The 13,677-nt window shown below is 33.3% G+C and overlaps 1 protein-coding gene across 2 annotated transcripts in view; it reads left to right on the forward strand.

Moving 5' to 3' along the window:
- The window catches only part of PPP2R5A (protein phosphatase 2 regulatory subunit B'alpha), a 98,766-nt gene that overhangs the window by 81,252 nt on the left and 3,837 nt on the right, over window positions 1-13,677 (forward strand). Inside the window, exons 4-12 of one of the 2 annotated variants that reach the window (XM_082471847.1) lie at window positions 528-620; window positions 4,061-4,191; window positions 5,692-5,751; window positions 6,680-6,788; window positions 7,600-7,653; window positions 12,137-12,172; window positions 12,785-12,835; window positions 13,129-13,248; window positions 13,337-13,464. In XM_082471847.1, the coding sequence (XP_082327973.1) occupies window positions 528-620; window positions 4,061-4,191; window positions 5,692-5,751; window positions 6,680-6,788; window positions 7,600-7,653; window positions 12,137-12,172; window positions 12,785-12,835; window positions 13,129-13,248; window positions 13,337-13,464 (782 nt within the window). The remainder of the gene's footprint in view (window positions 1-527; window positions 621-4,060; window positions 4,192-5,691; window positions 5,752-6,679; window positions 6,789-7,599; window positions 7,654-12,136; window positions 12,173-12,784; window positions 12,836-13,128; window positions 13,249-13,336; window positions 13,465-13,677) is intronic. The other variant, XM_082471848.1, reaches the window with a different exon arrangement.

The following is a 13,677-nucleotide window of genomic DNA, read 5'->3' on the forward strand; positions in this document are numbered from 1 at the left end:
TGTGGATTAGATATCCTGGTTTCGATTTAATTTTTTCCCACTGTAGCTTTATAGAAAAACTTGAAGTTTTTCTCTTTTTTTAAATTGGTATTGATACACTGCTCCTTATAATTCAGTTTACTCTTACCTGGAGGTTTCTGATCCTGCATTTAAGGAACTCTGGAGATTAAGCTGAGGTAGGTTAGTGATCCACTGGAGAAGGGTTCCCGGTGAGTATGGAGTGCAAGATAGTCTTCTAAATTAAATATTTTATAGACATCGTCTTTGTTTTCTGGCTCCTGTAAGTTAATATTTTCAATGAATGATGCAACGCAATAAATAAATCCCAAAATCTACAAGCTGAGGAGACCAAACTGTGCAGATATATTTAGTTTTTAAAAAACTGTTACCAACTCATGACATTTTTTAATGAGATCTGAAATATCCTAACTAAGTTGGTAAGGGAGGTGTGTTTTTGGTATGAAGTAAGGACTTAGGGTAAAATTTTATAGGCATCATCTTAGCTTTTATTTCACTTTGTCTTGTAGTTGGTGTATGAATTCTTCTTAAGGTTTTTGGAGAGCCCTGATTTCCAGCCTAGCATTGCAAAGCGATACATTGATCAGAAGTTTGTACAACAGGTAAGGAATTCTTCTGTCTTAAATTTTTATATTCAGCTTAGCAATGATTTATTAACTTGTGATTAAAATAGTCTTTCAAAACTTTAAGGATTTCTGTTTAACAGCACTTAATATTCTTGCCAGGCAATGAGAATGAAAGTAAGTAGCTTTGAGAATACAAGAGTATTTTTGAATCAAGGGTGGCCTTCTAGTGAAGTCAATCAAATTATCCTATCCAATCCTAAATCCTCATAGTTGTTTTATAAAGACCAGAAAAGCAAGCCTTTCTGGAATATCTAACTTAGAATATTTGCTATAACTAGGGGGGAAATTTTTTTTTAAATCTTTAAATCTTTGGGCTTGAACTTGACATATGGTTCTAAGCACTGTGACTTTGAAATGACAGAGGGTGGAAAAAACAGAAGTGGAATTATTGTTAGAAGTTTGGGCTTTATGCATTCCTTTCCTATCATCAAGTGTCACTTACCTTTCCTTTTTTTTTTTTCCCCCTCTTCCCATCTTAGGCATTCTAGCCACCCAGTTCCTAAACCACAGATAAAATGGGATCTTTAAGAAGAAAAGGAGATAGAGTTAAACATATGTGATACCTTCTTTCTTTTTATAAGTTGATTATTAGTTGGTTTTTTTGGAACCTAAATACTCAAAATGAGTTTCTCAGAATGTGTTTATTTTTATTTTCAAAATCTTTTCAACAATTTAAAGGCCTCTTTTTAACTATGTGGACTTTGCTGGCCCTAGACAAAATTGTGAAGTAGACCAAACCTCTCTGGGTCCATTTTCTCTTTTGAAATACTTATCTGTAAGTTAGGTCTCATTAGGAATTCTCCTCTTCTAAAGTAATTAGCATTTTAAAGAAAGGTAGGAGATAGGTAGAAGGGTAGTAATGAAGTGCTGAGGCCAGGATTAAAGATCATTACAAGGACGTTTGCTACCCTCTTCCCACCATTGTGTGTCCCCTAGGATAAAGATTATACAAGCATGAGTTCCACATATTTGGAGTTCATTTTTGGTCATTACCTGTAACTACCGTATCAAGTATTTTGACTAGTAGCTGTGAAGTATTGATAAATGAAGAACATTGTCAAGAATATGTCCTTCAGCCATTCAAGTAGTTCTTCGTAAACTATGAAGAAATATTAGGTGTGTGTTAACAGTAAAATGTTAATTTCATTTCAATAACAAGTTAAAAGCACTCAGATTAAATGGAGCTATGTTATTTTGGTAATTGCAAATGAATGCATATTTATTTCCTTCTGTAGCTCTTGTGTGCTACAGAAGGAATACAGTGTATTAAGGAACTTTAGTAATGCCATGTTAAATTGTATTTAAGATAATAGCAGGTTGAGTGGAACAATTGCCTTAGGGCTTCCTCACTCTGGAGCTTGAGGTGTTTTGGCTGCTGGATTATTCAGTGGATTTGAGGGGGAACAAGAAGAAAACTGGTAGGGTAGGACCCATTTTCTACGTTCTACTCTAAGTGCCTGAATTATCTGAGAAGCCAAGGCCCAATAATTTGTTTCTAGCAGTTTATATCTCTGTGATTTCACAGGTCACTGCTCTGAGGTATTCTTAGTGTGTTGCTTCAATAAATATTACTATGAGAATTCTCAGCTTTTGTATTTTGAAATTATTTGATTAGGTGGTAAGTTTAAGACTTAGAAGTACAGGAGAAAAATCTAAAGTATAAATTTGGACATTTATTATTTCAAGAGAAGAAAACAAGTGTGTAGTTCCAGGTTATGTTCAAATCATAGGATTTCAGAAGAAGGAAGCTAAGAATTACTGAGTGCTTTTTATGTGCCAGGCTCTGTCCTTATATGCTTTTATATAAAGAGCTAGACCATATCCAAATTCACAGAGCTAGAAAATGGCACAATCAGGATTTGATTATATTTGATTATATATAAATAGATTGTATATTTGATTATATAAAATAGATTGTTTTATTTAGATTGTAATATTTCAAAATAACTTATTTAAATAGATTTGACACTTAGCTAACAACTCTTCTCTACTATTTTACGTTGACCCTGAGGATCAACTTGTATTACATTATGTTTGTTCTTGAATTAGACATAGCGACCTTAACAATTAAGGGTTCCTTTTATTAATTTCAAAGCATATCTTCCAAGTAAACCCAACATCAGAACTTGGATTTGAGTGTCTTAAGTGAATAGTTTAGTTATTTTAATTAGAATAATTTTTAAGTGACTTAATTAAGTATATTAACATAAATTCTCATACTCTATGGATATTTTTTGCTGGAGCTGCATGCAGTACTTAATAATCTAGCAAACAACAAATGCAAACTATAAACCAGACACTTTAGGGTTATATAAATGTGACTAAAGTCATCACTACTCTCAAAGAATACCCACTCTTGTAGAGGAGATACACATGTAAACAATTACATATAATTCAAGACAGAATGGAAAAAGAACTTAAGGTTCAGAGCATGCCATCATGACTGTAATTATCAATCCCAAAGTACAGAACATAAAATTCCTTGACAACTTCATAGGTAATTGTATTCTATAAAGAGAGGTTATTGTATATTTTTTCCTAAGAAAATCCAGTGTTTCATTTAAAATACAGTAATACTTTTTTTTGACTGAAGAATTTCAGTTTCTTTACCATTTTAAAATGGAAGTTTGAGCTTTTGACTTTAAATTTTTCGAAGATCTGTTTGTCCTGCCTTTCCTGAAGCGTTGTGTAGAGGCGTAGGAAAATGCTGATTTGGCCACTTTGAACTGGTTTAAAACTTTTCAGCCATTTGGTAAGCTGACTTTAAATAAAAGTCTGTAGTCTCATCTTTTATTTCAGTGTTATTTCATGAATGATTTTCACTCTGTTAGCATATATCTACCAATATTTTACCTATTAACTAAATATTAATTTTTGAGCTGATTGCATGGTGACTTGAATGTTTTTAGTGTAAGATCACAAAAAAAAAAGAAGCCTTAGTTTGTATAAATTTTCCTAGTAAACTAGAAATACGCATTTGTGCATGTGTGTTTTTTAAACGTCATTTATTTAACAATTTGCGATCTACAAGCTTAAGATTCTGTATGTAGTTTTGACATACTATCAAAAAGCATTAAAAAACTCTCACATTTCAACACTTTAAAATTATGAGCCATGTTTAGTAGTCAGGAGTAGGTCAGCATTTTAAAATGAGTGGCAAGGCCAAAAAACAATATTCCACTTCTTGAAGTGTTTATATTATTTATTGTGTGTCATTTTTCAAAATAAAATTAAAAAAATACTCCCTAAGCTTTTCTTTAGCTTCATTATTTAGCAAGAATAAAGTCAATCTGACGAGGCAGAATCTTTTTAAAACTTTTAAAGCTTTTGTGGATTATCTTAAAATCAAAATTAGAATAGAGTGAAGTTTTAGCTCGATTATTTTTAAAAAGTAATTTCTCAGATTTTTTTTAAAGCTCCTGGAGCTTTTTGATAGTGAAGATCCCAGAGAACGTGACTTCCTGAAGACCGTTCTGCATCGTATTTATGGGAAATTTCTTGGATTAAGAGCATTCATCAGAAAACAAATTAACAACATTTTCCTCAGGTAAATTGGTTGTATATTCGTATACAGCACTTTTTTTTCCCTTCCATATTTTCTTTTTATTCCAGTTCTTTTAGGTTAATTTTTTTAAATAAATTTATTTGTTTTATTTATTTATTTTTTGGCTGTGTTGGGTCTTCGTTGCTGCATGCAGGCTTTCTCTAGTTGGGGCAAGCACGCGCTACTCTTTCGCTGTGGTGCGCGGGCTTGTCATTGCGGTGGCTCTCCTGGTTGCGGAGCATGGGCTCTAGGTGCGCGGGCTTCAGTAGTTGTGGTGCGCGGGCTCAGTAGCTGTGGCTCGCAGGCACTAGAGCGCAGGCTCAGTAGTTGTGGCACACAGGCTTAGTTGCTCCACGGCATGTGGCATCTTCCCGGACCAGGGCTCGAACCTGTGTCCCCTGCACTGGCAGGTGGATTCTTAACCACTGCACCACCAGGGAAGCCCCGTTAGGTTAATTTTTAAAGTCTGAAACTTAGAAACTTAACTGATAGTATTTGAGTCATTTTTAGCCTGTTTTGTGGATATCATTTGATTGCATCTAACTTTTTCTTGTAATTTCTCATCTAAGTGGATAGTAGTAATGAAGACAGTTTTTAATAGATAATACCAGTGTTATTGATGTTTAAAACTTATTGAGAGGAGAGTTTGTCTGGTTATCTATTTGAGCACTTGTTTAAAAAATTTTGTATAAATACTATTTAAATCAGTAGCTCTTGGCAGTATTTTCATTCGATTTTCTGACAAAGCTAATTAAATTTATCTTTTGACTACTTTATCAATGAAATCTATTGAGTAGTTGCTTCAGATTAGGAGATTTTGCTTTAATACCCAAATTTCACGTTTGGTTTGTTTGTTTGAGTTGACGATGTGGCAAAATTAGGCTAGCATTTTCACACTGTAACAGTCAGAGATGAGAAATATTGCCTCCTCTAGAGAGAACATCTTTGTCCAGCTCTCTGTCGTTCTCTGTGGGGCCCCGCCCATCATTTATGGTATCTTCCCTGCCTATCCTGTCATCATTTGTGTCTATGACTCCCTACTTTAAAGGCGACCCTAATCTTAGAAAGCTAGTCAGCCTGTGTAGTTTAGGCTTAGAGAAATTCTGAATAAAAGTGGCTTTATTACATGAGTCCTTTTCTCTTGGAGTTACCTATGAGTAGAGGTTTCCTATTTTAAAAAGTATTTCTTTGAGAAGACCCATCTTTCTTATAAATATTAAAGTAAAATAAAATATTCCAGACTAAATTATACTGTTATCTTAATATATAGCAAATTTTAGCAAAAGTATATGTGGTTTAATAGGAAATAGACCTTCTTTTATAAGATTGCTAAGAAGTAACTGATTGGGGGCAAAATAGCTTACAAAGAATTCATTCCTAAAGTGTGCTTGAACATTTCTTATATTTGCCCCTTAGATTTCTTTGTACCTTCCTACATCTTTCTCTCAGTTTAATTTTCCGGTGTTTGATTTTTCTTTATATCAATCTTTATTTTAAATTTAGGTTTATATATGAAACAGAGCATTTCAATGGTGTTGCTGAACTCCTTGAAATATTAGGAAGGTAGGTCAGTTTTTTGTTCTTTTTAAGAATTAAGTAACTTTGAATGCTTTATGTATTAAAATAGCTGGGATTGGAGAAATTATTTCATATTTTAGAGTTTGAATATATAGTATAAGGCATAGTTTCTCAACTGAATTCTTATTATAGCTTTTTAGGGGGTCAGCATATTAAAATAGTGCCATGCAAGACATCTGTTTCAGAATAGACTTGTGCTTTTGAAGCTGTGGCATATTTTATGCCTGATCTTGCCAGACTGCCTCAGAAACCTATAGGATCTGATTGGGAAGAGATGAAATAAGTTACAGTGATTCTTTGATGAAGTTGTAGGAATTCTTGTTCAGATGTTGATAGATCATTCCTATACATCTGTTCTTTTTAGAAAAATCTACAGCCTTTGATTTTAGTTTATATGAACATTTTTGCCTTCCTTATTCACCACATAGCAGTATTAACATGAGAGAAGTTTAGACCCTCTATTTATGTTTAGAGAATGGTTTTTGTCTCCTCTGTTAATATTTAGAGAATGATTATGGAGAGAACTACTTCTTAATTTCAGATCTTTCAATAAAGTAAGAGAAACTACCCATTTACTTTAGAATATATTGAAAATTCTAACAATATTGTGATATTGACTCTCCTGTGCTTTAGAGAAGAAAAATAAAGGCATGAATAAGTGATAGGCTTTATAGAAAACGTAAAGTTGTTTACTGGGACATTAAATTGGCAGTCCTCGTTTTCTTTTGGGATCACTGAATGACTTAAAGTAGCAGACTTCATAGTGATAGTCTGCCTAACGTAGTTTGCAGATGAGTAAGTCATTCAACACCAGGACTGAAACAGAGCAGTTCCTAGGTACTTGGGGATGTAATAACTTTTAGAAATAAAGTAGTAACTACGTAACCCTTCCCCTGCCTTTTTTTCCCTCCAGTATTATCAATGGCTTTGCATTGCCACTGAAAGCAGAACATAAACAATTTCTAATGAAGGTTCTTATTCCTATGCATACTGCAAAAGGATTAGCTTTGTTTCATGCTCAGGTAAGTTGCAGGAGATTTCAGGTGAAATGAATGTTGTTTCAAAGACTGATATAAAGGCAGAGAAGCTGAGTAATATTGAGGTGGCAATTTTAAGTATATTTAAGCAATTTGCTTTTGTAAGTTGCCCAAAGCAAATTTTTACTATATCATAATTTTTAAAGCATTATGATATTTAGTGTTCTTAAATAAGCTGAATGAACTGTAAGTATAGATATAGGAAAGACCAAGTTCTTTTCTGGTCCAGGCCCTAACCTAATTCACTGTGTGACTTTGATAAATCCCACATATCTGCAGAATGTTCCATCTACCCTCAATGACCTAGTTAGAGAATGGTTTTAGTTTCCTCTATTAATACTCAAAGAATAATATCATATCAACATAGGCATACGTGTTAGAAACATGCTGAATAACTAAAATGTTAGCTCTAGTCTTATTTCAGTCAACTTTATTTATCTGTGTATGTATCTATTAATTTAGTGGGCTATAGTTACACTTCTGGTTTGTAAGACAAAGACAGTTGCTTTTAATTCCCCAAAGAACTGGTCTGCCACCTAAATGATATCGAAAGATTGATATGTCCAACTACATTTTCTTTAATATTTCAGTTAACTTAATATTCAGAAGTTACTACCTAAAAAAGGACATCTTTTTTGAAGTAGAAGTTACTTGCACAATTATGAGTATATTCATTTTTATATATTGCGATAAAGTTTGTCAAAATGAGGTAGTTTTGTTAGCTAAATATAAAAATCCTGCATTACTAAATGTTATTTCATTCAGTAATATTTATAAACTGTCCCTTGTATTTTAGCTAGCCTACTGTGTTGTACAGTTCCTGGAGAAAGATACAACACTAACAGAACCTGTAAGTGTTTTACTTATTTTTATGTTTTTGGTCTACATTGTAGCATTTTATTTTAGCTTTCTTTATTCCCCTATAGAGTTACCAAACAGTAGTAGTAATATATTTTAAACTAAAATCATTTAGAAGAAGGAAAGTGAGGTTAATCTATATTCAGAGAACAAGACTGGGATGGGAAGCTCTCATGAGTTATGTCTTGAGTAACTTAAATGTAGATTAAAATTAATATATAGTAGTTAAGATGTGTGAGGACAGGATCAAATGGCTACAGTAAAATTTTATATACATGGTACCTTCAGTGATAATCTTTTTAATCTTCATTCACCTTTTGAAATTAAAACATACTGTAAAGGTCCCAAAACTATTCCCTTGAGTTTTGTTTTTTCTTTAGAAATAGAATTTCCCTTCTTATTAACGGTAAACCACATGATAGGGATTGAAAACATTTCCTTGCCTTTGGTGATTAAGATATAATCTTGGAATAAAGATTGTTTACTTTATGAATCAACATAGCAATTCAGTCTTTGAATTCTGCTGCTTACTAATTGTCTGTAATACAAAGATTCAGGAGAGAATAAAAAAGTTATCATGAAAATTGAAGATTCAAGAAAAACAAAAGATAAGTTTAGGGAAAAACAGAAAAGGATAAAAACATAGAAAACAACATTTTAACCTTGGTGAAGTATTTTGAGAGAGTGTTTTCTAAGTATTCTAAATCTAAATATTTAAACTAAGAGTTCTTGAAGAATAGCAAGGGGTTTGAAGGATTTAAATTGTATGATTTTCTTTATATTAGAGTTTTCTGAGGCTAGGGGCACTTGAAAAAAATTATGTACTTAGTGTTCTCCCTTTGACTTGAGCTTTGTCTGTGTAAAGGAATGAAAGATATTTTTCCACTCCCTGATGTTTAGAGTTTTAGACTTTTAGACTTGCAGTTCTTTCTGGAAACAGCTAAAAACAGTTTTTAAAGACAAATAGGAGAATTAGAAGCCCAGTATTTACATGAAACCACATAAACCTTTAAAGTGAGGTAAAACTTAATGCAAATCCATGATAACTCTCATTAGAATTGAGACAAAGAAAACCCATAACATGGTTCATGCTTGGTGAATAATAAACAGATATAAATATAATTAAGTTAATATGGAGTGGATCGGGGAGACAGCTGATTTCTTTTTATAGAGTAAAAGGTTAGGGAGAGGGATGAGGGCTGGACATTTGGCTTAGGTGAGTCGGGTTAATAGAAATAGGAGCAGCATGAGGAGGTAAAATGTCCAAGTTGACAAAGGAAAATATTTTTCAATTCATAAAGATCTGTAGATACAGAGATCTTGTAATTTCTACTATAGGCCATTCTAGCACCAAAATTAAGGCCATAGTACTTGGGTTTGAGCCCTAATACTCATTTTCTAGGAGCCTGGCATTCATATCAAAGCTTCCTACAAATTGTAAATAAGTCAGAGCTTTAGGTAGTTTATTACATTCTTTATGTCCCTAGATCTTCTATTGAAATTACTTTATTTTCCAAAATGGAAATGACTTTATTGTTACTTCCATTTATGAAAGTAATGTGTTAATTTGGTTCACACAAAAGACAAAACACACAAGACAAAATCATAAAGGCATAATGTGGAGGAAGTTCCTTAAAATCTGATCCCCTAAAGATAACCATATAAATTGGTGAATATATTTCTATAAATTTTTTTCTGTACATATATTTATGTATAGGTTAAACAGTGGGACAGTGCTGACTAGGTTTTTTCACTTGTCAATATAATGTGGATATCTTTCCATATTAATCTGCTTCATTTTTTCACTGGTCACATCAAATTCCATTATATGGATTATTGTAACATATTTAATCAATCCTCAATTCATGGACACTTGAGTTATTGGAGTTTTCATTGTTATAAGCATGTTGCTGGGTGTGGGGATGTTTTAGGGTGTTGGAATTATTCTGTGTCCTGTCTGTAATGTTGGTTACAAAAAAAAAAATCTATGTATGTATAAAAAATCCTGAGAACTGTATACCAAAAAAGGAAAAAATTTTACTGTATGTAAAATTTTTAAAAAACCAAATTACTAAGGGGGCAAAGTGGCAGGGAGTGGTGGTGGTGGGATGACTTGGGAGATTGGGATTGACATGTATACACTAATATGTATAAAATGGATAACTAATAAGAACCTGCTGTATAAAAATTAAATAAAATAAAATTCAAAAATTCAAAAAAAAAACCAAATTACTGAAATTAAAACCATATTGCTGGGTCAAAGAGTACAGTGTGTGAAGGTGCCTATTTTCCCTTATCAGCCAGTGCTGAATATTGTTTTAAATTTTTGCTAGTCTAATAGGTATGAAATATTTTAATTGGCTTTTTAAAATTATTACAGCCATCCTTTTATATGGTTATTAGTCATTTATATTTCTGTGTCCTTTGCCTACTTTTAAGCCTTTGCCTATTATATTTTGCAAATTTTTTTTATCCATTTGGAGTTTTCCTTTTAACTTTGAATATACTGTTTTTAATATTTGCCTTTTTAAAGAACTAAAAATTTTTTATGTAGTGGAATCTATTCATCATTATGGCTTCTGGCCTTGATGTCATGCTAAGTAAAATCCTTCTACCCTTTGAGATTATAAAAATACTCTCTAGTATCATACTCTAGTTATTTTATGGATTTAGTTTTTACGTGTAAAAACTTTATTCCATCTATAATAGTTTCCTAGGGCTGCCATGACGAATTACCACAACCTTGGTGGCTTAAAATAACAGAAATTTATTCTCTCACAGTTCTGAAGGCCAGAAGTCCAAAATCAAGGTGTCGGCAGGGCTGCACTCCCTCCAGATGCTCTAGGGGAGATTCCGTTCCTTGCCTCTTCCAGTTTCTGGTGTCTCCAGGTGTTCTTGGCTTGTGGCTGCATCGCTCCAATATCACATTGCTGCCTCCTCTTCGGTCTCTCCTCTGTGTTATCTCTTACAAGGATACTTGTCATTGGATTTAGGGCCCATCCAGATAACCCAGGATGCTTTCATTTTGAGATCCTTAACTTAATTATATCTGTACAGACCCATTTTCCAAATAAGTCACATTTATAGATTTCAGAGATTAGGACATGAACATATCTGTTTGGGGGCCACCATTCAACCCACTACACCATTTGAAATTGAAATTTTTGTGTGACACGGGTAAGGAATTGTTTTAGTTTTCTATTGCTGCATAACAAATTATCACAAAATTTCGTGGCTTAAAACAACCAACATTTATTATTGCATAGTTTCTGTGAATCAGGAATCCAGGCATGACTTAGCTGTGTCCTCTGCCTCAGGGTCTCTCACAAGGCTGCAGTCAAGGTGTTGGCCAGGTATGGGGTTGCAAATAAAGTCTCAGATAAGGAAGGATCTGCTTCTGAGTTCACGTGACTGTTGTTAGCATTTGGTTCTTCAGATGCTGTTGGCCAGCAGCCACCCTCAATTCCTTGGTACTTGGGCCTTTCCAACATAGCAGCTTGCTTTATCAAAACTTGCAAGATGAGAAGGCCCTAGAGAGTCTGCTCATAAGATGGAAGTCACAATCTTTTGTAAATTTCTCATGGAAGTGACATTCTGTCCCTTTTGCCACATTCTGTTGGTTAGAGGCAAGTCAGTAGGCCAGTCCACACTTCAGGGAAGGACTCAACTACACAAGAGTGTGAATTCAGGAAGTAAGGATCATAGGAGATCATTTCAGGAGTCTGCCTACCAAAGGAGCTACATTTTTTTTCTAACTGGTGAGCCACCAGTTCAAGTACCACCAATTAATTGACTAATTCAGCTGTTTCCCAGGAACTGAAATGCCACCTTTGTCATATATTAAAACCTCATATATACTCAAGTCTGTCTAGATATTCCTCTGTGTCATATATCTTCTCTGTCAGTTTCCATGCTACTACCTTATTGTTTTAATTATTTTTCTCTGATTATTGTAACTGATACTTTGTTTTAAAAGGTATTGATTTTTACATATTTATCTTTTATCTGACCACATATTGAATTTTCCTACTCATTCTAGTAATTTTTCATCTTTTAATATTTAAGCAGTATATAATTATCATACACTTAGACAAATAAGTATAATTCTGATATCCCTTTTCAACATTATTCATCAGATTCTTATCTTACTGGATTGGCTCCAGAACAGTGTTCTTCCCCAGTTTTAATTTGGATGAGTGTTCTTCATTACTAGACAAGACCAATAACTAAATTTACTTAAAAGGCTGTCAGAGATTTATTTCCACAAAAGCACCAGGCTCAAATGGTTTTACTGTCAATTTCCAAGAGACCATTATATAAGTTGATTGCTGATGGTTTCTGATAAATTCTTAGTTCTAGCTTACTAAATTGTTATCAGAATATATAATCAATCAAAAAATCAAATAACTGTTCGAAATCTTTTGAGATGATCATACAGTTTTTTTTTCCCCCTTTTAACCTATAACTATAATGAGTTGAACCATCCTGGAATTTCTGGAATAAGTTATTGGGTAGGTAGCAGTATTCTGTTAATATACTGTTATATTCGGTTTAATACGGATTTTTGCAACTATGTTTACTTAAATTCACGATCCCTTGTTTTGTTGTATTTGGGTTATCAAGACTGTGCCAGCCATGAAATAAATTGGGAAGCTTTCTGGCTTTTTTGGGTGCTTCATAATGGTTTAAATAACAGGAACTATCTGTTCCTTAATTTCTCCCTAAAATAACCTCCCTTCCTCACCCCACCAAGTCATTATCTCATACTTTATTTTCTTAGTAGGAAGTAGCACTTACTACTATTAAAATTATTTTATTTATAAGTTTAATTGCTAACTTATGTTGGTCTTCCTGCTTCATGAAAATCAGGGACCTCCTTCTGTCTTATTCATCAGTGTGTCCCTGGCACCTAGAACAGTATCTGGTACAAAGGCACTCAATAAGTATCTGTTGAATTGGTAGAAGTCTAAAGCTGAGCAGAGTAAGGGTATATACATAGTTACTGAATACTATTGTTCTCCTTCAGAATGAATATTGATATTATCGCAATTATTTAAAATTTCCTGAGATTAACCAGCTTCTTTGCTTAATTCATGCTAAATAAACTTTTCCCTTTTTTGCAGGTGATCAGAGGATTGCTGAAATTTTGGCCAAAAACATGCAGTCAGAAAGAGGTGCGTTTCATTCAACAAAAACAGTGCATTTTATTAGAACCTCTCAATCTCAGGGCTATAAACCATGCTTCTTTGGCCTGGGTGTATCATCACTGCTACCAAGCGGGAGATGTTCTGTGGGGATTAGAGAGACTTGGTAGAATATCTGTACATCATAGTAAGTTGCGTATACTATCAAGATTTTTTTCATCCAGTGTTTAATTTGTAGGTTAACCTTCTCATTTGTGTTTTCTATATTAACATCATGTAATTTGTCATATTATGTTTCTTAAAAGAAAATTTTTTTAACCTAGGTGATGTTTTTAGGAGAAATTGAAGAAATCTTAGATGTCATTGAACCAACACAATTCAAAAAAATTGAAGAGCCCCTTTTTAAGCAGATATCCAAGTGTGTATCCAGTTCTCATTTTCAGGTATGATGTTTTCAGTGAAGCCATTTTTATTTTATACTATTACTTCTTTTCTCTTTTAGTTTTGACATTTCTAAATGTCTTTTTTTAGGTTGCAGAAAGGGCACTGTACTTCTGGAACAATGAATATATTCTTAGTTTGATTGAGGAGAATATTGATAAAATTCTGCCAATTATGTTTGGCAGTTTGTACAAAATCTCCAAAGAACACTGGAATCCGTAAGTGTCTTTTATGTTGATTGTGTTATTTTTGTGTTTTTGTTTTTTTGACCTCTTTGTCATTTGATCTCATTACTCATACATAGGAAACCTGTACAGATTTGGAATTGATCCCAAGGTTAACATCACATAGTTTTATTCTATTCTGCACTGAGTTTTATGAAGTTGTATGTGTGTCTGTATGCTCTGGGTTTTTTTGTTGTTTGGTGTTTT

This window comes from Balaenoptera physalus (assembly GCF_965194825.1).
Source record: "Balaenoptera physalus genome assembly, chromosome: 1".
In the NCBI taxonomy this organism is placed as follows: domain Eukaryota; kingdom Metazoa; phylum Chordata; class Mammalia; order Artiodactyla; family Balaenopteridae; genus Balaenoptera; species Balaenoptera physalus.